General features: G+C 58.3%; 1 protein-coding gene across 2 annotated transcripts in view; it reads left to right on the plus strand.

Moving 5' to 3' along the window:
* The first annotated feature begins 758 nt into the window (after window positions 1-758).
* The window catches only part of LOC127587283 (basal cell adhesion molecule-like), a 37940-nt gene continuing 11525 nt past the window's right edge, over window positions 759-27173 (plus strand). The window contains exons 1-7 of one of the 2 annotated variants that reach the window (XM_052045579.1): window positions 759-956; window positions 15056-15183; window positions 16145-16361; window positions 17283-17353; window positions 17968-18064; window positions 26474-26656; window positions 27022-27146. In XM_052045579.1, the coding sequence (XP_051901539.1) occupies window positions 911-956; window positions 15056-15183; window positions 16145-16361; window positions 17283-17353; window positions 17968-18064; window positions 26474-26656; window positions 27022-27146 (867 nt within the window). In that variant the 5' untranslated portion in view covers window positions 759-910. The remainder of the gene's footprint in view (window positions 957-15055; window positions 15184-16144; window positions 16362-17282; window positions 17354-17967; window positions 18065-26473; window positions 26657-27021; window positions 27147-27173) is intronic. The other variant, XM_052045580.1, reaches the window with a different exon arrangement.

Raw genomic sequence — 27173 nt, forward strand, 5'->3', positions numbered from 1 at the left:
TGTGACTGAGCGTGTGTTTGTATACGTGTGGCTCATAGGCACATGTGCGCAATGTGTGTAAGCATGTGTACATGTATGTGAGAGTGGTATGTGTATACAGTGTGAACATGTGGTGTATACATGTGCAGGTCACCTCCTCCTCCCCTCCCTCTTCTCCTCTCTCCATCCTCTCACCCCCTCCATACCTCCCTATTTCCCTCCACCCTCCTACCCCCTCTCCTCTCTCTCCCTGACTTCCCATCCTCACACTCCCTCACCTTCCCCCTCACTCTCGACTTTTCCTCACCCTCCGTCTCCCTCTCTCCCCCTCATCGCCCTCCCTTCCCAGCTTCTCCCTCTCCCCTTCAATCTCTCTCGCTCCCTCCCTCCCTACACGCTGCCCCTCTCTCCCCCTCACCCTTCCTTCCTCGTCCCTCTTCCTACCCCCACCCTTTCTCTCCCCTCTCAACCCTCCCTCCCTTCCTCTCCCCCTTCCTATCCCCTTGCTCCCCTCCCCCTCCCACCCCTCCCTCCATCCCCCTCTCTCCGTTCCTCCCCCTCCCCTGCCCACCCCCTGCCTCCCTCAGTCCCCCGTCCCCCTCTCGCCGCCCCTCCCCCTCCCTTCCCCTCCCACCCCTCCCCATCCCTCCCTCTCTCCCCCTCCATACTCCCTCCTTCCCTCCCTCGGGGCGATGATCACAGCTGAGGACCGTGCCCGTTGTATCTGTAACAAGGGGCTCGGGGCTGCATCTGCCGCCGTCGAGTGATGACGGCGCGGAACGAATGATTGCTGCTGGGGTCCTTGACGGGGAGGTGGAGGGTGAGCCGTGGCTGGGTCCTCCCCCTCCCTCTGCCGGCTGCCGAGGGCAGACTCTCGGAGAACGTCACAGCGAGCGGGCAGTGGGAGCTGAGACTGCGGACTGCGGGCGGCATGGCTCTGCTCGCCGAGATCTTTCTGCTGGTCACGGCGGCCGCAGGTAAGGGAGGGGAGCGCTCCCCTACCCCTCACACCCCCTCGCCCCACATCCACAGACGGGACCGACTCCCGCCACACCGCCCAAGTTGAAAGTTGGCGCCGGTCTGCGCAGGTGTCGCGGCGGCTCCCGCACATCGACCCACACTCCTTCCCTCTCTCCCTCTCCTCTGTCCCTCTATCGATCCCGCTTTCCTTCCCTCTTCTTCTCTCTCCCTCTGCCGCAGGACCGCAGAGCCCGGCGACTGCCAGCTTTCTCCGCAGCCGACATCAGTAACACCCAAACTTCTCGGCTGCGTCTCAGTCCCCTCGCCCCTCGCCAGCTCTCGCTCCCCCCCTTCTCTCTCTCTCTGTCTCTGTCTCTCTCTCTCTCTCTCTCACACACACACACACACACACACACACACACACACACACACACACACAGATACAGACACACAAGGAGACAGACACATATACACAGACACACACAAGGAGACACACAGATACAGACAGATACACATACACACAGAGACAGACACACACACACACACAGTCACACAGACAGACAGATACACACGCATACATACACAGTCACACACTCAAGACAGACACACACAGGCTCTCTCACACACAAGCATACAGACACACACCCTCGCACATGGACAGACACACTCACAGACACACACTGACACACACACACACTTACAGAGAGACACACTTACTCACAATACTTTCTTGCAATCCATCTGGGTTCTTTGTTTCAACTGCTGGTTCCTTTACATCGAGATGGTCATCTCTCTCTCCCCCCCCCCTCTCCCCCCCTCCCCCCTCCTCCCCCCCTCTCCCCCCCTCCCCTCCTCCCCCCTCCTCCCCCCCCTCTCCCCCCCCTCTCTCCCCCCCTCCCCCCTCTCCCCCCCTCCCCCCTCCCCCCCCTCTCTCCCCCCTCCCTCTCTCCCCCCTCTCTCCCCTCTCGCCCCCCTCCCTCTCTCCCCCCTCCCTCTCTCCCCCCTCCCCCTCCCTCTCTCCCCCCTCCCCCCTCCCTCTCTCCCCCCTCTCTCTCCCCCTCCCTCTCTCCCCGTCTCCCCCCTCTGCCCCCCTCTCTCCCCGTCTCCCCCCCCTCTGCCCCCCTCTGCCCCCTCTCCCCCTCTCTCTCCCCCTCTCTCTCCCACCCTCCCTCCCTCTCCCCCCTCTCCCACCCTCTCCCCCCCCTCCCTCTCCCCCCCTCTCCCCCCCCTCTCCCCCCCTCCCTCTCCCCCCCTCTCCCCCCTCCCTCTCCCCCCCTCTCCCCCCCTCCCTCTCCCCCCCCTCTCCCCCCCCTCTCCCCCCCTCCCTCTCCCCCCCCTCTCCCCCCCTCCCTCTCCCCCCCCTCTCCCCCCCTCCCTCTCCCCCCTCCCTCTCCCCCCCTCCCTCTCCCCCCATCTCCCTCTCCCCCCTCTCCCCCCCATCTCCCTCTCCCCCCTCTCCCTCTCCCCCTCTCCCTCTCCCCCTCTCCCTCTCCCCCTCTCCCTCTCCCCCTCTCCCTCCCCCCTCTCTCCCTCTCCCCCCTCTCTCTCCCCCTCTCTCTCTCTCCCCCTCCCTCTCTCCTCCCTCTCTCTCTCTCCTCCACCCTTTCATTTTCTCTCCTTCCTTTTCTTCTAAATCCTCTCATTCGCTCCCCTCTCCTTCCCAACACCATTCCCTTTCTTTCCTTCACTGCACCAATCCTCTCTGCACCATTCCCCCCTCCCCCCTCCCCTTCCCCCCTTCCCCCCCTCCCCTTCCCCCCCTCCCCCCCTCCCCTTCCCCCCCCTCCCCCCCTCCCCTTCCCCCCTCCCCCTCCCCTTCCCCCCTCCCCCCTCCCCTTCCCCCCCTCCCCCCCTCCCCTTCCCCCCCTCCCCTTCCCCCCTCCCCTTCCCCCCTCCCCTCCCCCCCTCCCCCTCCGCTCCCCCCTCCCCTCCCCCCTCCCCTTCCCCCCCTTCCCCCCCTTCCCCCCCTCCCCTTCCCCCCCTTCCCCCCCTCCCCTTCCCCCCCTTCCCCCCCTCCCCTTCCCCCCCTTCCCCCCTCCCTTCCCCCCCTCCCCCCCTCCCCCCCCTCCCTTCCCCCCCTCCCCCCCTCCCCCCCCTCCCTTCCCCCTCCCTTCCCCCCTCCCCCCTCCCTTCCCCCCCTCCCCCCCTCCCCCTCCCTTCCCCCCCTCCCCTCCCCTTCCCTCCCCCCCCTCCCCTCCCCTTCCCTCCCCCCCTCCCCCCTCCCCCCTCCTCCCCCCTCCCCCCCCTCCCCCCCTCCCCCCTCCCCCCCTCCTCCCCCCTCCCCCCCTCCTCCCTCTCCCCCCTCCCCCCCTCCTCCCCCCCCTCCTCCCCCCCCTCCCCCCCCTCCTCCCCCCCCTCCTCCCCCCCCCTCCTCCCCCCCCTCCTCCCCTCCCCCCTCCCCCCCTCCTCCCCCCCCTCCCCCCCTCCTCCCCCCCCTCCCCCCCCTCCTCCCCCCCCCTCCTCCCCCCCCCTCCTCCCCCCCTCCTCTCCCCCCTCCTCTCCCCCCCTCCTCCCCCCCTCCTCTCCCCCCCTCCTCCCCCCCTCCTCTCCCCCCTCCTCTCCCACCCTCCTCTCCCCCCTCCTCCCCACCCTCCTCTCCCCCCTCCTCCCCACCCTCCTCTCCCCCCTCCTCCCCACCAGTCTCCCTTCCCTGTCTCCCCCTCTCTGCCCCCACCTCCCCTCTCCTCCCCTTCCCTTTCCTGTTCTCCGCTCTCCCCATCTGTTAACCGTGGGGAGTGACCATTAACTCCATGGGGAGTGGCCGTTAACTCCATGGGGAATGCCTGTTAACTCTCTCTCTCACTCTGCTGCCTGACCAGCAGAGTGTTTCTTGTTCTGTATCTCTGCTGCTCCCTCTGTTCTGCCTCATCTCGATCCCTCCCCTCTCCTACCTTCTCTACTCTAACTACTCAACTCCTCCATCCTCTGCCCCCCCACTATCTCCAATCTCCCCCCGTTACCCTCTCTACTTTCTGCTTGTGCTCTCTCTCTCTCTGTCTCTCTTTCCTGGACTCCATCCAAATTCTCCATTTAATACATTAGATTTCCTGCTCCTGCCCATTTTCTTGCTGTCTCATTCTCCTTGCCTGACCCTCCCCTCCATTTCAACCCTCCCTCCCTACCCCTTCCCCCAACTCATCTCCACCCACTCTCCTTATTTCCCTCCCTCGCCTCCAACCCCAATTCAAACCCCCTGCCCCACCCTCTGCTACACATGACCCACTGTCTCTCCCCATCATCTCTCCCCCTCTCAGTTTTCCCATCCTCCACCTGTCTCCCCTCTGCTCCCCTCCCCTTCCCCTTCCCTTCCCCTTCCTCTCCTCCCCTTCCTTTCCCTCTTATCCCCCTCCCCAACCCCTTCCTCTCCTCCCCTTCCCTTCCCTCTCATCCCCTCCCCCCTCCCCAACCCCTTCCTCTCCTCCCCTTCCCTTCCCCTTCCTCTCCTCCCTTCCCCTCCCTCTCCTCCCTTTCCCTTCCCCTTCCTCTCCTCCCCTTCCCTTCCCCTTCCTCCCCTCCCTCTCCTCCCCTCCCTCTCCTCCCCTCCCTCTCCTCCCCTCCCTCTCCTCCCCTCCCTCTCCTCCCCTTCCCTCTCCTCCCCTTCCCTCTCCTCCCCTTCCCTCTCCTCCCTTTCCCTCTCCTCCCCTTCCCTCTCCTCCCCTTCCCTCTCCTCCCCTTCCCTCTCCTCCCCTTCCCTCTCCTCCCCTTCCCTCTCCTCCCCTTCCCTCTCATCCCCTCCTCTTCCCCTCCCTCTAACCCTTCCCCTCTCCCCACTCCGTTCTCTTCTATTGCTCTTTCCTCTTTCTCTGCCTCCCCAGCTCCTTTCTCTCCCTCCCCAGCTCCTTTCTCTTTCCCCACCACCCTCTCGTTTCTCTCTCCCTCTCTTTCTCTCCCCCCTCTCTCACCCTTCTTTTCCCCCCTCTCCACCTCCCCCTCACCCCGCTCCCCCACTCTCCCCCTTTCTCTCCCCCCTCTCCCCCCTCTCTTCCCCTCTGCCCCACCTCCCCCATCTCCCTCTCACCTCTCTGCCCCCTCTTTCCCCTCTCTCCCACCTCTCTCCCCCTTTCTCTCCCTGTCTCTCCCCCTCTCTCTCCCTCCATCTCTCCCCCTCCCTCCCTCCCTCTCTCCCCCTACGTCCCTCTCCCCCCTCCCCCCTCCCACCCTCTCCCCCCCCCTCTGTTTCACCCGTGTTTACAGACCAAGTCTCCCTGTCAGTCACCCTGAGCTGACAGCTGCCCAGCTGTAGTGTGAGACTGGTGCAGCTGGTTGTTAGTGACTGGGGGAGGGAGAAGTTGGAGTGGGGGGTTTGGGGCGGGGTGGAGTGAAAGGTTTGTTACATTCCCCAGACGAGCTCTGAGACTGCTGGTTGGGCACTCGGCAGGTTAGCCAAGAGCGGGATTCCGAGCATTCCTGGGATAAGGCTCTCGGCACAAGAGATAGGACACAGGCCATGAGGTTGGGGGAGGGTGCGAAGGTTGGAGTGACTGCCCCGACTGTTGCTTCATGTAAATGGGAGGCTTTGTTCGACAGGCGGTGTTGATTAATGGGGGTTTGAAGTGGTAGGTGGAGGGTTGGATCAAATGCCGAACATGTTGCTACAGCTCTACATTCCCCGAGCTGAGCTCTGTAATTAAGCACCTTTCAGCTCCCCTCCTCCCAGGGTTCTGCAGGTTATGGGGGGTGAACGGCCATCTCTGGAGTAAATAAAGGCACCATCCCACAGAGTGTGAAGGGTCACAGCACCTTTCAAGCAGCGATCCCTCACAGAGGCTCCAGTCCTCGGGGGAAGAGCTGTCGAGTCAGGAAGGTGGGAGGTGCTGGGGTAGAGCAGGGTGGAGGTGCCTTGGCAGTGTGACAAGGTGAATGCTGACTGCCTGTATTGTTACAGTTGTACAGGGTACAGGTGAGACCACACCTGGAGAACTGTGTATGGTTCCACTCCCTTTGTTTAACAAAAGACTGATTGGTCCAGGAGAGATTCACTGGGCTCGTCCCTGAGACAAGGTGCTGCAAAGGTTGTGTCTCAGCCTCTGAGAGGACAGGGCAGCGGATGTGGAGATACCTCCCCTAGTGAGAGAGTCTCGATCCAGGGGACAGATCCCCAATGGCGGTCATTTTACACTGAAGTGGGGAGAACCCCACTGGGGTAAAATACGAGTGGGCAAGGGTCTATCACTGTATAACACCGGGGCACAGTACCAGTGGGGATATGTCTGTCGCTGTATATCACTGGGGTACGGTACCGGTGGGGACGGGTCTGTCACTGTAATAACACTGGTGTACAGTACCGGTGGGGACAGGTCTGTCACTGTATAACACCGGGGTACAGTACCGGTGGGATGAGTCTGTTGCTGTATAACACTGGCGTGCAGTACCGGTGGGGACAGGTCTGTCACTGTATAACACTGAACAGTACTGGTGAGGACATTGTATTTCAGGAACTGGGAGAACATAAGGTTCAGTTTGACAGTGAACGATACGTTGGTAGAGCAGGTTCGAGGGCAAAGGGCCTGGACACCTCTCTGGTCTTAATAAAGATGGGTTGAGGATCGAGTCAGCTGCTCATTGCGTAATTACTGGGCTGATGCGCCTGTTCCCGGGGATTCCATGAATGTGTTGAGGGGAAGGAAGTGAGATATGAGGAAAGTTTGTCGACACACAAGGCACTGGCCCTGATTGATGTCGACAGCTAGCCAGAGACCAGCTGGATCTGCAGAACACTTCTGTTGAGGCACTGACTGCTTTAAGTATCCCCTCCCACTGGAGACTCAGCCAGCTGATGACAGAAGGCTCTGGAGGGAAGTTCTCACATCACATTGTTCACTTGGGAGAAGAAAGACTTCGAGTTTCACCTGCCCTTAATAAAAATCCCAGGAACGATATCCTTCTGCATAGGCTGGAAAAGGCTGGATCTTGGGCAGATTTCCACTGGAACCTGTGTCTTCCTGTGGTGTGGTAGTTTAGATTTGTGGGGCAGTCTGCAGGGCTTATCTGGGTATGTATAACACTGGGGTATGGTACCGGTGGGGACAGGTCTGTCACTGTATAACACTTGGGTACGGTACTGGTGGGGACAGGTCTGTCACTGTATAACAATGGGGTACAGTACCGGTGGTAACAGGTCTCGCTGTATAACACCAGGATACGGTACCGGTGGGGACGGGTCTGTCGCAGTATAACATTGGGGTACGGTACCAGTGCAGATGGGTCCATCACTGTATAACTCTGGGGTACGGTACCGGTGGGGATGGGTCTGTCGCTGTATAACACCGGGGTACGGTACCGGTGGGGACAGTTCTGTCACTGTATAACACTGGGGTACGGTACCGGTGGGGACGGGTCTGTCACTGTATAACTCTGGGGTACGGTACAGGTGGGTACAGGTCTGTCGCTGTTTGACTCTGGGGAATGGGACCATGGAAGACGAAATATTTAAGGGGAAGCTGAGGGGGAACTTCTTCACTCAGAGAGTGTGGAACGAGCTGCCAGCGGAAGTGGTGGATGCAGGTTCAATTGTAACATTTAAGAGAGATTTGGATATGACCCTGGGCCAGTGTCCTGCCTCACAGACACCCTGGATACATTCTGGGCACTTGGGGTAACTGAGGTGTATATGTCAGCAACTGTGCCTGGTGACGAAATGTCCCTGCAGTGTCTGCGTCTGGTCAGTCTCAGTTACCTGTGGTTGTCCAGGGACACTCTCCCAGGAACATTTCCCCATCGTGTGTGTCTCATGGTCTTGTCGCCGCAGTGCCCAGCCTTACTGAGACCACTTCTGAAGTATTGTGGACAAGTGTTGTTGTAGGTGGATGTTGCTGTTGTGGGCAGGTGTTGCTGTGGGCAGGTGTTGTGGACAGGTGTTGCTGTGGACAGGTGTTGCTGAGGGCAGGTGTTGTGGACAGATATTTTTGTGGACAGGTGTTGCTGTGGACAGGTGTTGTGGGCAGGTGTTGCTGTGGACAGGTGTTGCCATGCAGATGCTTCTGTGGGCAGATGTTGCTGTGGGCAGGTGTTGTGGGTAGGTCAGGTCTCCCTCCCTCAGGAGCGATGGATTTGCCCAGAGGGAGTGCAGTGAAGAATGGGTCCCAGACTTGGGTCCAGGGAAGATGTCCAGATGAAGGGTTTGGAAGTCAATTGTCCATGACCCCAGATGATGCCCGACCCACTGAGTTCCCCCAGAAATTTGTTTACTGGGACGAGGGATGGTCGGCTGGAACTGGATTCTGTGAAGTTTACAATCAGAGAGGATTTCATTAGAAAATGAGGGGAGGGTGGTGTGTGGGGAGGGTGTTTCTCCAGCTGGGGAGTCTGGGACTAGGGTCCCGTCTCAGAATAAGGTGTCGGTCATTCAGGATAGAGATGGGGAGGGATCTCTTCACCCAGAGGGCAGGGAATCTCAGGAATTCCCCGGAGGTTCAGTGTATCCAAGAGAGATTCCTGGTTATTGTGGGAATTGAGGGGGATGGAGTTAGTGCAGGGAGGTGGGGCTGAGGGAGGAGATCAGCCGGGGTATCATTGAGTGGGAGAGCAGGAACAAGGGACAGAACGACCACCTCTGCTGTTGTACATTCAAGTTAAAGGCCACTTCATTCCCATTCTAAAAATATCCAGATTCTGCCCTCTATATATAACCACTGATATGGCCAAATACCTCTCCAGAAATATGAGCCAGTCGCTGATAATCCACTCGGGAATTCAGGGGAATGTGGGAATGTGGAACTCGCTCCCACGGCGAGGGAGCTCACAGAATGTAGGGGGCTGCTGGGTATAATGCACAGGGTAGGGAGAAAAGGAGGGACAAGACAATCATCACCCTTCCCTGCAGTCACACCGCATCCCTCGGACAGTCCGCAACCGACCCCGTCCCTCGGACGGCCCGCGACCGACCCCGTCCCTCGGACAGACTGTGACTGACCCATTGCCATCGACACTATGGCAACTTCTCCCCCAGCAACTCACAACGGTATCCAAATCCCTCCCCATCTCCTCAACCCCCTACACACCCCTCTGTCTCTGTAACTCCTTAGCCCCCTACACCCCTCCCCGTCTCTGTAACCTCTCAGCCCCCTACACCCCTATCTGTCTCTGTAACCTCTCAGCCCCCTACACCCCTCCCCGTCTCTGTAACCTCTCAGCCCCCTACACCTCTCCCCGTCTCTGTAACCTCTCAGCCCCCTACACCCCTCCCCGTCTCTGTAACCTCTCAGCCCCCTACACCCCTATCTGTCTCTGTAACCTCTCAGCCCCCTACACCCCTCCCCGTCTCTGTAACCTCTCAGCCCTCTACACCCCTCCCCGTCTCTGTAACCTCCCAGCCCCCTACACCCCTCGCCGTCTCTGTAACCTCTCAGCCCCCTACACCCCTCCCCGTCTCTGTAACCTCTCAGCCCCCTACACCCCTCCCAGTCTCTGTAACCTCTCAGCCCCCTACACCCCTCCCAGTCTCTGTAAACTCCTCTGTCCCTTACAACCCTCCCTGTCTCTGTAAACCCATCCGGCCCATATCCTCGTTCTCCAGTCCCACCTCTCATTGCCCAAATAAGCCCCAGGCCTCAATCTGGACCAGGCCTTGAACCAAACCAAGCCCCAGGCCTTGATCTGGACCAGGCCACAGGCCACTGTGTCTCAATCCAACACAGGTCTGACTTCTCCTGGAACCTGACCTCGGCCAAGGACAGTTCCCAGTTCTGCCCCCTCCCCAAATCTCCCTCCCTACTCCCACTTACTACTCCCACTTCCCCCTCCCACGTCTTTCCCCCTCCCCCAATCCCGCCTCTCGCTCCCACTTGCCCCTCCCATTTCCCCTTGCCATTTCCCCCTCCCGAAATACCCATCCTCTCACCGTCCCCAATCCCCCTCACCCCTCTCCCCTCCACTTCTCCCCTCCTACTTCCCCCTCCCCACCCTACCTCCCCACCCTCCCTCTCCCTGTCCTTCTCTCTCTCACCTCTCCCTCTACCTTACCTCCATCCATTCCCACCCTCCCTCCATCCCTCTTTCCATCCCCTCCCTCCTACCCTCCCACTCTCTCCACCTCTCCCTCCCTGCTCTCTCCCCCCTCCTCCTCACCCCTTCCTCCCCCTCCCTTTCCCGTCCCCCTCCATCCCCACTTCCATCCTCCTCCCTCCCCATTTCTCCATCTGTCCCCCACCCCCTCCCTCCCCCATCTACCCTCCCTCCCCCATCTACCCTCCCCCCTTCCTTCCTCCCTCCCCCCTCTCCTCCCTGCTCCAGAAAGAGCTGGTGGGAAGGTATCAATGGAGCGAGGGAGGGGCTTTGGTCGATGATTAAATGCTGCCCCCCCCCCAACCACTGAGCCGCCTCCCTCCGGTTGGGATGGTGAGAGAAGGTTGTGGGAAACATTCCATAGTGCTTGGGCCGACAGAACAGGCCTAGTCCTGAAGCTTGGCAACTCTCAGCTTGGTCAGGCCTACCGACAGGCCAGAGGTTGTCCCCGTGTCTCCCTACCCAACCCTGAGTCAAAGCTCAACAGGAGCACCCTTGGGAGAAGGGATGGGCTTGGATCCAGTGATTTGGTCCACTCTGCAGTGGTGGGCTGAGAGGTAAGGAGGGGGGCTGAGAGAGGGGAGAGGGAGGGGAAGGGGAGTGGGGAGGGTGAAAGAGGGTGATGGAGAGAGAGAGAGGGGAGAGAGAGTGGAAAGGGAGGTAGGAGGGGAGAGGGAGGGAGGTGGGGTGAGAGAGGGGGCTCTCCCAAACTTGGGATGTAATTAGTCCGGGTGGGGGGCCTCAGCCTGTGCCCCCTCCTGAAGGTCCCTCAGTTGGATGCAAGTTCCCTCCCCCCTCACTCTCCATCTCCATACTGACTATCCAGTTCCCACTCCCCTCGACCCCACTTCCACCTCTCCCTGCCACCCCCACGCTCCCCTCCCCCTCACCTCCCCTAACCTCTCCCCCTCCTCTCTCTTACCCACGCCCCCCCCAACCAAAACAGGAGGCCCCAGGTTTAAGGGGAGAGGGGATCTGAGGAGTGAGTGTTTTACACAGAGAGTTGCTGATATCTGGAACTGGCAGCCAGAGTAGGTGGCAGAGTCACGTACAGTCGCTGCATTTCAGACATTTAGACAGACACGAGGTATAGAGGGATTTGGTCCTAATGTAGGCAAATGGGATTGGTGTAGGTGAGGGGAAGTTGGCATGTTCATGATGGACCAAAGGGCCTGTTTCTGTGCTGTGTCCCTACCAATGTGTGACCTCTCCAACTGCCCAGTGACATCAGACCTCATTCCACTCCTGAGCATGAGAACAGTTGTGTGTGCCAGTGCAGAGGGTCACACAACTCCCCTGTGAGTACAAGGAAACCCAAAATAACCAGCAGGCGGCAACCAGATTTGGACTGCACAGATCTCACTAGCATGGGAAAGTGGGACAAATCCCTTGGGATTGAGGAGAGAATGCAGGGAGCTTCACACTGTGTATAAAGTGTTCCCTGGGAATGTGTGATGGGACAGTGTGGAGAGACCTTCACTCTGTGTCTGACCCCGGGAGTGTGTGATGGGACGGTGCAGAGGGAGCTTCACCCTGTGTCTGATCCCGGGAGTGTGTGATGGGATGGTGCAGAGGGAGCTTCACCCTGTGTCTGATCCTGGGAGTGTGTGACGGGACGGTGCAGAGGGAGCTTCAACCTGTGTCTGATCCCGGGAGTGTGTGATGGGATGGTGCAGAGGGAGCTTCACCCTGTGTCTGATCCTGGGAGTGTGTGACGGGACGGTGCAGAGGGAGCTTCAACCTGTGTCTGATCCCGGGAGTGTGTGATGGGACGGTGCAGAGGGAGCTTCACTCTGTGTCTGATCCCGGGAGTGTGTGATGGGACGGTGCAGAGGGAGCTTCACCCTGTGTCTGATCCCGGGAATGTGTGATGGGACGGTGCAGAGGGAGCTTCACCCTGTGTCTGACCCCAGGAGTGTGTGACGGGAGAGTGCGGAGTGAGCCTCACTCTGTATCGGAGCTGTGCTGCCCCTATGCTTTGGGAGGAGTGCACTGATGGAGGAAGGAGAGGGATGGGAGAAGAAGGGGAGGGAGGTTAGTCGATGGGAGTGGGGGGGGGGTTGTTGGGTGGGTTTAGTGGGGAGATGGTGAGTGTGAGGCAAGTCCAGGAGTGATGCCGGTGTCACTGTGACCTCCAACTGGCTGTGTCGGGTGTTGTCATGGTTTCTCAGTGAGTTCCCAGGCGGAACCACATCGCCCGCATCAGCCATGCACTGACTGAGCGGCAGCGCCGTCCCAACACAGGCCTGACCCTGTCTACGTGCAGCGTCTGCGTCCTCCCCCCACAGCGCACCCTCCCCACCGCCCCTCCCACAGCGCTTCCACCTCACCCCCCTCCCACAGCGCTCCCACCTCACCCCCCTCCCACAGCGCTCCCACCTCACCCCCCTCCCACAGTGCTCCCTCCTCACTGCCCCCTTACAGCGCGGCCCTCCCTCCTCACTGTCCCTCCCTCTTCACTGCCCCCCTCCTCACCACCCCTCGCTCCCCACCATCCCTTCCACAGTGCTCCCTCCCCACCCCCCCCTCCCATGGCATTTTTACCTCACTGCCCCTCTCTCCTCACTGCCCCTCCCTCCTCACTGCCCCTCCCTCCCCACCACCCCTCCCACAGTGCTCACTCCTCACTTGTCCTGGAATCTTGTCCCCATGGATAATGTTGATGGCTGAGGGTGAGGGAGGGTCTCAGATCAGTGGGAACACATGGCTGTGGTTAAACCATCACTGCTGTCTCCCTGAGCATGTTTACCGATGGTGTAAGAGTTTACTCTGGTGACCCCTGCACTGCAGGCAGCCTTCTCTCCTTGGTCACAGAAACCACTGCTAATCTTAGCCATGTGTAACCCGACTCCCTTTGGAAGTTTGACAGAAACCTTGAAGCGGGGCGGTCTTTGTAGGAGGATTAGAGAGCTGGAGGGGTGCACCTGCTGCCTTTGGATAAATCTTGTCGACTGCTGGCAGATGGCCGCTTCCCTTAAAGTATCACCGGCTCGTGAAGCCGAAGAGCTGTGCTGTAAAGTCATAGAGACCTGGTGTTCTGGATCACAACCAGCGCCTTGGCCCGATCTCCCTGTTTCCCAGGGGCCTCTCCCCATCGCCAGGTTGATGTGTGGAATGTAGGGGGAGGAGGCTGCCAGAGGGGGTGGTGAGACCTCTGCCACTCACAGGCCCCAGATGAATCAGTGAGTGCTGCAGTGTTTACACAATTCATCCCAGCTTCATTACAATTCTCCACAGACGACTGAGCAGCACAGAGGCACATCCGGCCACCAACCACCGTCTCCACCCCTCCAGAGAGTAGTGCTCTCGATGGAGAGATGACAGATGGAACGGTCACACCAGCTCTCCAGGACCCCTATCCCGCCTGGACCCTATCCCGCCTGGACCCTATCCCGCCTGGACCCCATCCCGCCTGGACACCTCATCCCCAGTTCTCCAGGACCCCCAACCCCCCGGGACCCCAGTTCTCCAGGACCTCCATCCCCCTGGACCCCCATCCCACAGGACCCCCATCCCACGAGACCCCATTCCCCCCAGACCCCCATCCCAAAGGACCCCATCCCCCCAGGACCTCAGCTTTGTGGGACCCCAGCCCCTCACACAGTTGTTGTACAACAGAATGTTGGCACCGGCATGCACATACAGCAAGTAATGAGATCAATGGAATATTGGTATTGGTTTATTATTGTCACTTGTGCTGAGGTACAGTGAAAAACTTGTCTTGCATACTGATCGTACAGGTCAATTCATTACACAGTGCAGTTACATTGAGTTAGTACAGAGTGCATTGATGTAGTACAGGTGAAAACAATAACAGTACAAAGCGTCACAGCTGCAGAGAAAGTGCAGTGCAATAAGGTGCAAGGTCACAACAAGGTAGATCATGAGGTCATTGTTCATCTCATTGTATATAGGAACCATTCAATAGTCTTATCAAAGTGGGGTCGAAGCTGTCCTTAAGTCTGGTGCTACATGCCCTCAGGCTCCTGTATCTTCTACCCAATGGAAGAGGAGAGAAGAGAGAATGTCCCGGGTAGGTGGGGTCTTTGATTATGCTGGCTGCTACACCAAGACAACGAGAGGTAAAGAGTCCAAAATTCAAAGGTGTATGGCACATAGAAGTTGGGAAGTTTTGATGCAACCTTGCAGAGTAGTGGTGAGACCGCCCCAGAACATTGCTGTTTCGTGTACAGCTTAGTCTTCGTGTTAAGGCAGGAAGCAGGCAGTGCAGAGGAGGGGCGTTGGCTTGAATCATGGGGTGAGAGGGTTGGTGTATGTAGAGGGGTTGGGTCAGATACCCACGGGGGTTTGAGAGAATGCCCAGTGACCTTATTGAAACATAAGAACTAGGAGGCCATTTGGTCCCTTGAGCCCTCCTCCCCCATTCAGGGCTGATTTGCTCCCTCAGCCCCACCTCCCTGCACTAACCCCTTCTCCCTCCATTCCCTCAAAAGCCAGGAATTTTTCTTGGTGCACTGAGCCTCTGGGGGTGGGGGGAGAATTCCCATCACACTCCTGACGTGCCTTGTAGATTGGGGAAATGCCTTGGTGTGTCAGTGGGTGAGTCACTCACTGTTCCTGTGTGTGCAAGCGTGTGTGTGTGCAAGCGTGTGTCTGTGTGCATGTGTGTGTGTGAACTGGTGAGCAACTGTGTAAATGTGAGAATGTGTGACTGTGTGCAAGTATGTGAGTGTGTGTGCACGCGTGTGTGTGTGTATGTGAGTGTGCTTGTGTGTGTGTGTGTGTGTGTGAGAGAGAGAGAGACCAGCTCCTGTGTTCTCTGATGTTTGTTGGTTAGAGATTGGCAGGATTCTGACATTTCAGACCCCCGGGTCTGGTGCAGGAGGGTGGGGGGCGGGGAGCGTGAAATGGGGTTTGGAAAATGGGGGTGGGGGGTGGGGATGGGGGGTGGGAGATGGGGGTAGGAATTGGGAGATGTGGTCATGGGAGCTGGGGGGATGGGGAGGGGAATGTGAGATGGGGTGGGGAATGGGGTGGGGAGATGGGAGGTAGGGAGTGCGGGGGGGGGGAACGAGAGGAGGGCAACGGGCTGGTTTTGGCCCCCGGCCTATGGAAGGGGTCTGCCGTCTAACACTGCCCTCTGCCCCACCAGGAGTCCTGGGCTCTGTGGAGGTCTCCCTCCCTGAACAGGTGGATGCGGAGGTGACACACAGTGTGACCATCCCCTGTACTCACACCATCACCGGTTCCCACGGCAATGTCATGGTCGAGTGGTTTGTGGTGAGTGGGGCCTTGTGGTGGGGGCATCTCTCCCGTCCCTGTGACCCCCTCCAGCCAATACACCCCTCCCCGTCTCTGTGACTCCCTCTGGCCCGTGCACTCCTCCCCATCTGTGACCTCCTTCCTCCCCTACATCCCTCCCCATCTCTGTGACCCCCCTCCCTCCCCTACACCCCTCCCCGTCTCTGTAATCCCCTCCGGCCCCTGCACCGCTCTCCATCTCTGTGACCCCCTCCAGCCCCTACACCCCTCCCCATCTGTGAACCCCTCTGGCCCCCCCACACCCTCCCTGTTCCTGTGACCCCCTCCAGCCCCTACACCCCTCCTTGTCTCTGTGACATCCTCCGGCCCCCACATCCCTCCCCATCTCCGTGACCCCCTCCAGCCCCTACACCCCTCCTTGTCTCTGTGACATCCTCCGGCCCGCACATCCCTCCCCATCTCCGTGACCCCCTCCAGCCCCTACACCCCTCCTTGTCTCTGTGACATCCTCCGGCCCCCACATCCCTCCCCATCTCCGTGACCCCCTCCAGCCCCTACACCCCTCCTTGTCTCTGTGACATCCTCCGGCCCCCACATCCCTCCCCATCTCCGTGACCGCCTCCAGCCCCTACACCCCTCCTTGTCTCTGTGACATCCTCCGGCCCCCACATCCCTCCCCATCTCCGTGACCCCCTCCAGCCCCTACACCCCTCCTTGTCTCTGTGACATCCTCCGGCCCCCACATCCCTCCCCATCTCCGTGACCCCCTCCAGCCCCTACACCCCTCCCATTCTCTGGTTTTATCCCCCTATTCCTCTCGCATCACCACTGGATCCGTGCCTTCACCTGCCCAGCCCCACGTGTGTCACGCCTGGATGTTGTGGTACGCGTGTTCTGAGCCGAGTTGTTTAGTGTGTGGGTGGGCGAACACATGGAGCCCCCTCTAGCCCTCTCCCTCCACTGTATCCCCTACCTCCAGCTGAACAAGAACGGAGATCGGGAACGTATTGCCTACAAGGACCAGACAAGCAGCGTTGTGGATCCAGGCACAGGCTTTACAGACCGGGTGTCTGTGGACGGGGACTTTGGTCTGACCATCAGCCCCGTTCTGCTGCAGGACGAGCAATCGTTTCTCTGTCAGGTCATCGCTGGAGCCGCAGGGAGTCACGAGGGCAAGACCGAGCTGAAGGTGTATGGTGAGGGTGTGTCCTTTTGGGGGGGTGTCTGGGTTGGGGGTGTCTGGGGTGAGGGTGTCTGGGGAATGGTGAAGCAGTGTCCTGTTAGGAAAGCGGCATCCAGGGTGGGTCTGTCCAGGATCAGGGCATCGGTCTGTCCAGGGAATGGTGAGGGAGCATCCTATTGGTGTGGGGGTGTCTGGGAACGGTGAGGGAGCATCCTACCAGGTGACTGAGACACTCCCAATGGACCCCACCCCTTCCCACTCACTCCCACCGCCCACACTCCCAACAGGCCCCACCCCTTCGAATTCACTCCCACCATTCACACTCCCAACAGACCCCATCCTTTCCCAATCACTCCCAATGCCCACATCCCCAAAGGATGGACACAATGGGGCACTCACTCAGCTACACATCCAGTCATGGGGTGGGTTTGCTTTTCCCGGAACTGACCCTGTAGGGATTGATTTACTGGTGAAGGGGGAAAACCTGGAAGGAAGGAGGAGTGGGAGAGGATGGGGAAGTCATGGAGGGGAGTGGAGGTTGATGTAGGGGAGTGTGATCTATTGTAGATTGCTGAGTGGTATGAGGAAGGGTGGTGTGTCAGGATGTGATCCATCATGGATTTATGAGTGGGATGGGCATAGTGTCGGATGGGGGAGTCGGGGAAGGGAGGTTGGTGGGAGGATGGATGGGGGGTGGTGGGGGTGTGATCCATCATGGATTGATGAGCTGGAGCTCCTCCCGGTGCTGGATCTGGACTCAGGCCTGGTCATACACTAGTGGTCACACCCGGCTCACCTGGCACCCATCCCGGGATCCCAAACACCCTGGGGTTTGGGGTCTGTGCTGGGATCCCATACACGCTGGGGTCCAGGTGGGCTGTGCTGGGATCCAACTCTTCACTCACCTGTCACCCCATCACCATGTTCCCTCCAGATTCTCCAGAGCAGCCGGAAGTGACGTCCAACCTGGCCATCCTGTCGGTGACAGAACAGCTCCCATCGGAGGTAGGGTCACATCCAGGGTCAAAGGGGATAGTGCACAGTCTGGACTGGGACACCACAACCTCAGCTGGGGGCAATGATGGGGGAGGTATCCTGAAGGAAGGGGCAGAGGGGTGAGGGACCTCAGCTGGGGGCAGACGGGGGGGGGGGAGGATCGACCTCCCTGGGTTCCTGGAGGTGGAGGGAGGCTGATGTCCCTCAGCTGGGCAGTTGGAACCAGGAAGTGGGTGGGGTTGGGGATCAGGGTGGGGTAGGTGGGTGGGGTGGTTGGTGGCTGGGGTGAAGTTGGGTTGGAATTGGTTTGGGTTGGGTCTGGGTCTGCTCCAGGTCTGGGTCTGCTCCAGGTCTGGGTCTGCTCCAGGTCTGGTCTGGGTTTCAGTCTGGTCAGGGATTGAGATTGCCCTGGGATTGGACTCTCTCCCTTTGGTCAGGGTTTGATCCAGGTTTGGGATGCTCTGGATTTGGCATTGGGATTGGGATGGGTCTGGGTTTGGGATGCTCCAGGACTGGAGTGTTCTGGTCTGATTCTCCCTCTGGTCTGGGATTGGGATTGGTATGGACTTCGGATGCTCCAGGTTTAGGATGCTCCAGTCTGATTCCCCCTCTGTCTGTCCCAGATCGGAAGCTGCACCAGTCGGAATGGTTACCCAGCACCGTCAGTGGTCTGGTACAAGGACGGCGCACCCCTCGACACCATCACCACCCACCATCGACGTAAGTCAGAAGGGCACAACGTTCGTGGGCAGGGGGAGGGGAGGATGGACCCACCCTGACCCACTGACCAACCCTGCTGACCCCCCCCCCAACTGACACCTCCACTGACCCACTGACCAACCCACTGACCCCTCCCCCACACTGACCCAACATTGAACTCCTCACTGACCCCAACATCTCCCCCACAGAACCCACACCTCCCCTAAACTGACCCCACCCCACACACACCTTCCCCTCCCCCACACTGACCCCACCCTTCCCCCCACACTGACTCCCCCCACACACCTCCCCCTCCCCCACACTGTCCCCACACCCATCCCCCCACACCTCCCCACGACCCCTCTCCACACTGACCCCACCCCATTCCCCTGACCCTCCCACTCCTCCCCGCCACACTGACCCCCAAACCCCCCCACACCTCCTCCCGACTCCCACAGACCCCCTCACAACTCCCCCGCACACCCCACACCTACTGCCGCCCCCACGCCTCCCCGACCCCCACACCTCCCCTGACCACCCTCCACACCTACCCCTACCCGCCCTACACCTTCCCCCGTGCCCCCACACCTCCCCCCAACCCCCCCCAACACTGCTCTGCACCAACCTCCCTCTGCAGGAGGGACTCAGCGGGACGAGTAGCAGCTGTGGGGGGGGAGAGGGATGGTCGAAGTCTGGGGATCGTTTCCTGCATCAGAACTGAGAGTGCAGTGGGGAGGGGTCTCGGCCCGAAACATCGAAACACCCCTCTGTTACCTCCACCACTCTCCACACTCCCAGACTGGTTTCCTGTCCATCTCAATCTTTTAATGTAGACCCCTACCTCCTCTCCACCTCCCCCTACCCTCCGCCCCTCCCCCCACAGTCTGGGCTCCCCTCCATCACAATCTCTCTCTCCACTGAAGACTGCTCTGTCTCTCACCCACACCACATCCCCTCTCCCCCTGATCACCCATTCTTCCTCTAGTGAAGACTCCTCAGTAGCCCCCCCACCACGCCCCCCAGAATTGGGTCACTTCTGTCACAACCTCCTTGTAATGAAGACCTCTCTCTCACATAAGACATAGGAGCAGAATTAGGCCATTCAGCCCATCGAGTCCGCTCCACCATTCCGTCATGGCTGATTTATTTTTCCCTCTCAACCCCGTTCTCCTGCCTTCTCCTTGTCGCCTTTGACACCCTAACTAATCAAGGACCTATCAACCTCCGCTTTAAACGCACCCAATGACTTGGCCTCCACAGCCGTCTGTGGCAATGAATTCCACAGATTCACTGCCCCCTGGCTAAAGAACTTCCTCCTCATCTCTGTTCTAAAGGGATGTGAGGCTGTGCCCTCTGGCCCTAGACTCTCCAACTACTGGAAACATCCTCGCCACGTCCACTCTATCCAGGCCTTTCAATATTTGGGAGGTTTCAATGAGAACCCCCCTCAGCCTTCTAAACTTCAGTGAGTACAGGCCCAGAGACATCAAATGCTCCTCATACATTAACCCCTTCATTCTTGGGATCATTCTTGTAAACCTCCTCTGGACTCTCTCCAATGCCAGCACATCCTTCCTTAGATATGGGGCCCAAAACTGCTCACAATACTTCAAATGTGGTCTGACCAATGCCTTATAAAGCCTCAGCATTACATCCTTGTGTTTATATTCTAGTCCTCTCGAAATGATGCTAACATTGCATTTGCCTTCTTTACTACCAACTCAACCTGCAAGTTAACCTTTAGGGAATCCTGCACTGGGACTCCCAAGTCCCTTTGCACCTCCAATTTCTGAATTTGCTCCCTGTTTAGAAAATAGTCTTATAGCTTTATTCCTTCTACCAGAGTGCATGACTGTACACTTCCCTACGCTGTGTTCCATCTGCCACTTGGAAGTGTCCATTCTCCCAACCTGTCCAAGTCCTTCTGCAGACTCCCTGCTTCCTCAACATTACCTGCCCCTCCACCTATATTTGTATCATCCACAGACTTGGCCACAAAGCCAAGAATTCCATCACCCAGATCATCAACATATGATGTGAAAAGTAGCAGACCCAACACCGACCCCTGCAGAACACCACCAGTCACCGGCAGCCAACCAGCAAAGGCCCCCTTTATTCCCACTCTTTGCCTTCTGCCAGTCAGCCAATCTTCTATCCATGCTGGTACCTTTCCTGTAATACCATGGGCTCCCATCTTGTTTAGTAGCCTCAATGGCGGCACCTTGTCAAAGGCCTTATGAAAATCCAAGTAAACAACATCCACTGACTCTCCTTTGTCTATCCTGCCTGTTACTTCCTCAAAGAATTCCAACAGATCTGTCAGGAAAGATCTCCCCTTAAGGAAACCATGCTGACTTCGGCCTATTTTATCATGAGCTTCCAAGTACCCTGAAACCTCATCCTTAATAATGGACTCTAACATCTTACCAACCACTGAAGTCAGGCTAACTGGTCTATAATTTCCTGTCTTTTGCCTCCCTCCCTTCTTAAAGAGTGGAGTGACATTTGCAATTTTCCAGTCCTCTGGATCCATTCCTGACTCTTGAAAGATCACAACTAATGCCTCCACAATCTCTTCAGCTACCTCTTTCAGAACCCTGGGATGGAGTTCATCCAGGCCATGTGATTTATCCACCTTCAGACCTTTCACTTTCCCATGCACCTTTCCCTTAGTAATAGTGACTACACTCACTTCTGCCCCCTGAGTCTCCCGAATTTCTGGCACATTGCTGATGTCTTCCACAGTGAAGACTGACGCAAAATACTTATTCAGTTCATCCGCCATTTCTTTGTTCCCCATTACTCCTTCTCCAGTGTCATTTTCCAGTGGTCCAATGTCCACTCTTATTTTTTATACATCTGAAAAAACTTATGGTATCCTCTTTTATATTATCGGCCAGCTTACCTTCATATTTCATCTTTTCTCCCCTTATTGCTCTTTTAGCAACCTCTGTTGGTTTCCCAATCCTCCAGCTTCCCACTAATTTTTGCAATATTGTTTGCCCTCTCTTATGCTTTTCTGCTGTCTTTGACTTCCCTTGTCAGCCAGGGTTGCTTCATCCTCCCTTTTGAATGCTGCTGCTTTGGGATGAACTGATCCTGCAACTTCTGAATTACTCCCAGAAACTCCTGCCATCACTGCTCTACCGTCATCCCTGCTAGGGTTCCCTTCCAATAAACTTTGGCCAGCTCCTCTCTCACACCTCTGTCGTTAGCTTTACTCAACTGTAATACCGATACATCTGTTTAGCTTCTCCCTCTCAAACTGCAGGGTGAATTCTGTCATATTATGACCACTGCCTCCAAAGGGTTCCTTTATCTTAAGCTCCCTAATCAAATCTGGTTCATTGCACAACATCAGATCCAGAATTGCCTTTTCCCTCGTGGGTTCAACCACAAGCTGCTCTAAAAGGCCATCTCATAGGCATTCTACAAATTCCTTCTCTTAGGTTCCAGTGCCAACCTGATTTTCCCAGTCTACCTGCATATTGAAGTCCCCCATGACCACCGTAATATTACCTTTCTTACATGCCTTTCTATCTCCTGTTGTAATTTGTACTCCACATCCTAGCTACTGTTCGGAGGCCTGTATATAACTTCCATCAGGGTCCTTTTACCTTTGCAGTTTCTTAACTCTACCCACCAGGATTCTACATCTTCTGATCCTATGTCACTTCTTGCTGAGGATTTGATTTCATTTTTTACCAACAGAGCCATCCCACCCCCTCTGCCCAGCTGCATGTCTTTTCGATAGGATGAGAATCCTTGGACGTTCAGCTGCCAGCCGTGATCTTCTTTCAACCACGACTCTGATGCCCACAATGTCGTACCTGCCAATTTCTAACTGCGCTATAAGCTCATCTACCTTGTTTCATATACTGTGTGCATTCAAATATAACATCTTCAGTCCTGTATTCACCACCCTTCTTCTCAAATGTGTCTCCATGTTGCCTGAAGTTAAATTCTTAACCCCTTTTAAACTTTGTCTTATTCTTTATTCTGGAGACTTCAGTAACCTCTCCTGCACTCTCCTTCCTTTTTACTTTATCCACACTTTTCCAATCTGTTGAATCCACCCCACTACTATTTAGTTTAAAGCCCTATCCTCAGCCCCAGTTATGCAATTCGTCAGGACCCTGGTCCCAGCATGGTTCAGGTGGAGTCCATCCCATCAGATCAGCTCCCTCCTTTCCCCATACTGGCACCAATGTCCCACGAATTCAAACCCATTTCTCCCACACCAACCTTCGAGCCACACATTTAACCCTCTGATCTTACTGACCCTGTGCCAATTTGCACGTGGCTCAGGTAGCAATCCAGAGATTATTACCCTTTTGGTTCTGCTTTTTAATTTAGTCCCTATCTGCTCAAATTCCCTCAGCAGAACCTCTTTCTCTGTTCTGCCTACGTCATTGATACCCACAACAACTGGATCATTCCCCTCCCACTCCTCTGCAGTGCAGATGAGAAGTCCTGAACCCAGGCACCAGGCAGGCAACACAGCCTTGGGACTCTCAATCCTTGCGACAGAGAATTACGTCCATTCACCTGACTATACTATCCCACTTCTCCCCCCTCAGACTGGGCTCCCCTCTGTCCCAATCTCCCTGTAATGAAGCCCCCCCCACCCCCTCTGACACTGCCCCCCCACCCCCCGGCCTTTGTTCCCCTCCATCCCAATTGCTAGCGACTGAAGACCTCTCTGTCTCGCCACACTTCCTCCTCCACCTCAACTGGTTTCCTGTCCCTGTAATGAAGCACCCACCCACCCACACCTCCTTTACACCCCCGGACTGAGCTCCCTTCTGTCCCATCTCCCTGTCATGAAGCATCTTTCTCCCACCCACACCTCATCTCCCCCCACCGCCCTTCCCAGACTGAGCTCCCCTCTGTCCCAATCTCCTGTAATGAAGACCCCCTCTCTCACCCCCTCTGACACTGCCCCTCCCCATACTGAGGGCCCCTCTGTCCCATCTCCCTGTCCCCCCCGCCCACCCACACCTCATCTCCCCCTAAGACTGTCCCAATCTCCGTAATGAAGCTCCGTCCTCTCCCACCACCTCTGTCACTGCTCCCCCGTCCCAATCTCCCTGTAATGAAGCCCACCCCTCCCACCACCTCTGTCACTGCCCGCTCCTCCCCCACCGCCAGACTGAGCTCCCACTGTCTCACTCCCTCTGACACTGCCCCCCCCACCTCCTCCCCCCCCCCCCTGCCCCCCCCCCCCCCCCGGACTGAGCTCCCCTCCGTCCCAATCTCCCTGTGCATTCGGATTGGAGGGCTGTGACTAGTGGTGTCCCACAAGGATCGGTTCTGGGACCTCTACTTTTTGTGATATTTATTAATGACTTAGATGGGGTGGAAGGGGGGGGTTAGCAAGTTTGCAGATGACACAAAGATCGGTGGTGTTGTGGATAGTGGGGGAGGGCTGTCGAAGCTTAAAGAGGGATATTGATAGAATGCAGAGCTGGGCTGACAAGTGGCAGATGGAGTTCAATCCAGAGAAGTGTGAGGTGGTACACTTTGGAAGGACAAACTCCAAGGCGGAGTACAAGGTAAATGGCAGGATTCTGGGCAGTGTGGAGGAGCAGAGGGATCTGGGGGTTCATATCCACAGATCACTGAAAGTTGCCACACAGGTGGATAGGGTAGTTAAGAAGGCTTATGGGATGTTAGCTTTCATAAGTCATGGGATCGAGTTTAAGAGCCGCGAAGTGATGATGCAGTTTTACAAAACTCTGGTTAGGCCACATTTGGAGTACTGTGTCCAGTTCTGGTCGCCTCATTATAGGAAGGATGTGGAGGCGTTGGAAAGGGTGCAGAGGAGATTTACCAGGATGCTGCCTGGATTAGAGAGTATGGATTATGAGGGGAGACTAAAGGAGGTCGGGCTGTTCTCATTGGAGAGAAGGAGGATGAGGGGAGACATGATAGAGGTGTACAAAATATTAAGAGGAATAGACAGAGTGGACAGCCAGCGCCTCTTTCCCAGGGCACCAATGCTCAATACAACAGGACATGGCTTTAAGGTAATGGGGGGGAAGTTCAAGGGAGACGTTAGAGGGAGGTTTTTCACCCAGAGAGTGGTTGGTGCATGGAATGCGCTGCCTGGGGTGGTGGTGGAGGCTGATACATTGGTCAAGTTCAAGAGTTTGTTAGATAAGCATATGGAGGAATTTAAGATAGAGGGATATGTGGGAGGAAGGGGTTAGATAGTCTTAGGAGTGGTTTGAAGGTTGGCACAACATGGTGGGCCGAAGGGCCTGTATTGTGCTGTATTCTATGGTTCTATGGTGATGAAGCCCTCCTCTCCCACACCCTCTGTCACTGCCACCCCGGACTGAACTCCCTGCAATGAAGCCCCCTCCTCTCCCACCCACTCCGTCATCACCCCTAACCCAGCTGCACAGATGGTGAGCCGGCTGTGTTGTACTTTGAAGTTGCTGTTTGGTGACAAGCTGTGCCCAGGGAGCTGGGATCAGTGCACAGACTCACCCGGGGCTTGTCCTGGGGCAGTGGGACAGCCCAGGGAGTTACTGGGAGATGTGTGAGGCTCTGGTTACAGCAGCTGCTGCCTGATCACAGCCCCTGTCTCCCCGGGGGGGGTTGGGGGGCGGTGGGTAGCCTGGAGAGCGGCCAGGACCACAGACCACAGCTGCTGCCTGTACACCGTCTTGTTACAGGGCCCAGCGTGGGCTAGGGAGAGGGGAGGGTGGGGGGAGGGAGAGGGGAGGGGGAGGCGGAGAGGGGAGGGGGAGGCAGAGGGGAGGGAGGGGGATGGGGGGCAAGGCGGGAGGCAGGAGAGGCGAGAGGAGGGGGGAAGTGGCCAGGACCACAGATCACACCGTCTCGTTACAAGGCTCAGCGTGGGCTAAGGAGGGGAGGGGAGGGAGGGGAAGAAGGGAGGGGAGGGAAGAGGGGAGGGGAGGGGGAGAGTGGGAAAGGAGGGGAGGGAGGGGGATGGGGGAAGTCAGGGGGAACAAGAGGGGAGAGGAGGCAGGTAGTGGCCAGGACCACAGACCACAGCTGCTGCCTGTAGACCATCTCATTACAGGGCCCAACGTGGGCTGGGGAGAGGGGAGGGAGGGGGGAGGGAGTGGATGAAGTGGGGAGGGAGAGTGGAGGGGGAGGGAGGGGGGAGGGAGTGAGTGAAGTGGGGAGGGAGAGTCGAGGGGGAGGGAGGGGAGAGGGGGGGAGGGAGTGGGTGAAGTGGGGAGGGAGAGTCGAGGGGGAGGGGAGGGAGGGGGGTAGAGGGGGGGAAGCGGCCAGGACCACAGACCACAGCTGCTGCCTACGTCTCATTACAGGACCCAGCATGGGCTGAGGGGAGGGGAGGTAGGGAAGGGAGTGGGGAGGTAGGGGGAGGAGAGGAGGGGTACAGGAGCGGGGGAGGGAAGGAAAGGGAGGAGAGGAGAGAGGGGTGGAGAGGTTGAAGGGGAGGGGAGGGAAGGGGAGAGTGGGGGAAAGAAGGGAGGTCAGAGGAGAAGGGGGGATGAGGAGAGGGAGTGAGCTACCTCCTCACCGCCCCTCCCACAGTGACGGAGATGGAGAGATGAGGAACAGGGTGGGGTTTGGACAGGGGGGGTGGGGGTTAGACTACCTGTTCCGAGCAGGGATACGTGAGGAGCCTCTCTGCATGTGGGGCTTATCCCCACAGGGAGGGGCAGAGGTACGGCGGGGGGTGTTCAGCAGCAGGGGTTGGGGATCAAACACCCCCCCCTCACATCTCTCGCTATCTCTCTGCCCCACACTCTTCTTCCCCCACTCTCCCGCCTCCCCACTCCCCCCGACTCTCCCCTCCCCCCACTCTCCCCACTCTCCCGCCTCCCCACTCCCCCCACTCTCCCCTCCCCCCACTCCCCCCAACTTCCCTCCCCCCACTCTCCCCCTCCCCACTCTCCTCACTCTCCCCCCCCACTCTCCCCTCCCCCCGACCCTCCCCACTCTCCCCCCTCCCCACTCTCCCCACTCTCCCCACTCTCCCCTCCCCCCGACTCTCACCTCCCCCCCACTCTCCCCACTCTCCCCCCTCCCCACTCTCCCCCCTCCCCACTCTCCCCCCTCTCCTCTCCCCACTCTCCCCACTCTCCCCTCTCCCCACTCTCCCCCCTCCCACTCTCCCCCCTCCCCACTCTCCTTCCCATCACCCCCTCCATCCTCCTCCTACCTCCCTCTTCCCCCCTCCCTTCCCCTCCCTTTGCCCCTTCCTCTCACCTCTCCGTCTTCACTACCACCCACCCCATCCATCCCTCCCTCCCCGCACACTCCCGCTCTCCCTCCCCCTTCCTTCTCCCTCCCCTCCTCTCCCCCTTCCCCCTCACCCACTGTGCGCCCCCTCCCCTCCCTTTCCCCCTCTCCCACTCTGTGCCCCCTCCCACCCCCACTCCCCCTCTCCCCTCCCCATCGCCACCCCCACCCCCGGTCCCACAGACATGTACATGACCCCACGGGTGGTGAAGGAGACCAGTGGACTCTACACCGTCAGCAGCCAGCTCTACCTGAAGCTGGAGAAGAAGGACAAGGACTCGGAGTTCTGGTGTCAGGTCCGTTACCGGGGGGTGGGCGGCGAGGAGAGGCGGCTGGACTCGGAGCGCTTCACCATCTCCCTGCACTGTGAGTGGTGGAGGTGTCGGGGGGTGGTGTCGGGGGGTGGTGTCACTAGGTGTGGGGGGGGTCAGTGGGAGGGGTGGGAGGCAGTTGCGAGGGGTGAGGGGGCAGTAGGTGGGGAGGGGGTGGCGAGGAGAGGCGGCTGGACTCGGAGCGCTTCGCCATCTCCCTGCACTGAGTGGTGGGAGTGGGGGGGGGAGGGGCAGTGGGTTGGGGTGGGGTGAGTGGGTGGGGCTGGGGTTGGGGGAGGGTTCTGTAGGAGGGGTTGTCTGGTGGAGATGAGGGAGGTGTGAGGGAGGGGACCGTCTGGTCGGGGGGGGGAGGGTGGGGTTTGGGACCCCTCCTATACTGACACTACCCCCTCCTCGCAGACCACACGGAACACATGACCTTTAACCTGGCCTCGAACACGGACATCAAGGAGGGAGAGGATGTGAGGATGAAGTGTGAAGCTGATGGGTTCCCTCAGCCGGAGTACATTCTCTACAGAGTGGTGGTGAGGACCGGGCGGGGTGGGGGGGGA

This window comes from Pristis pectinata, chromosome 39 (assembly GCF_009764475.1).
Source record: "Pristis pectinata isolate sPriPec2 chromosome 39, sPriPec2.1.pri, whole genome shotgun sequence".
Lineage (NCBI taxonomy): Eukaryota > Metazoa > Chordata > Chondrichthyes > Rhinopristiformes > Pristidae > Pristis > Pristis pectinata.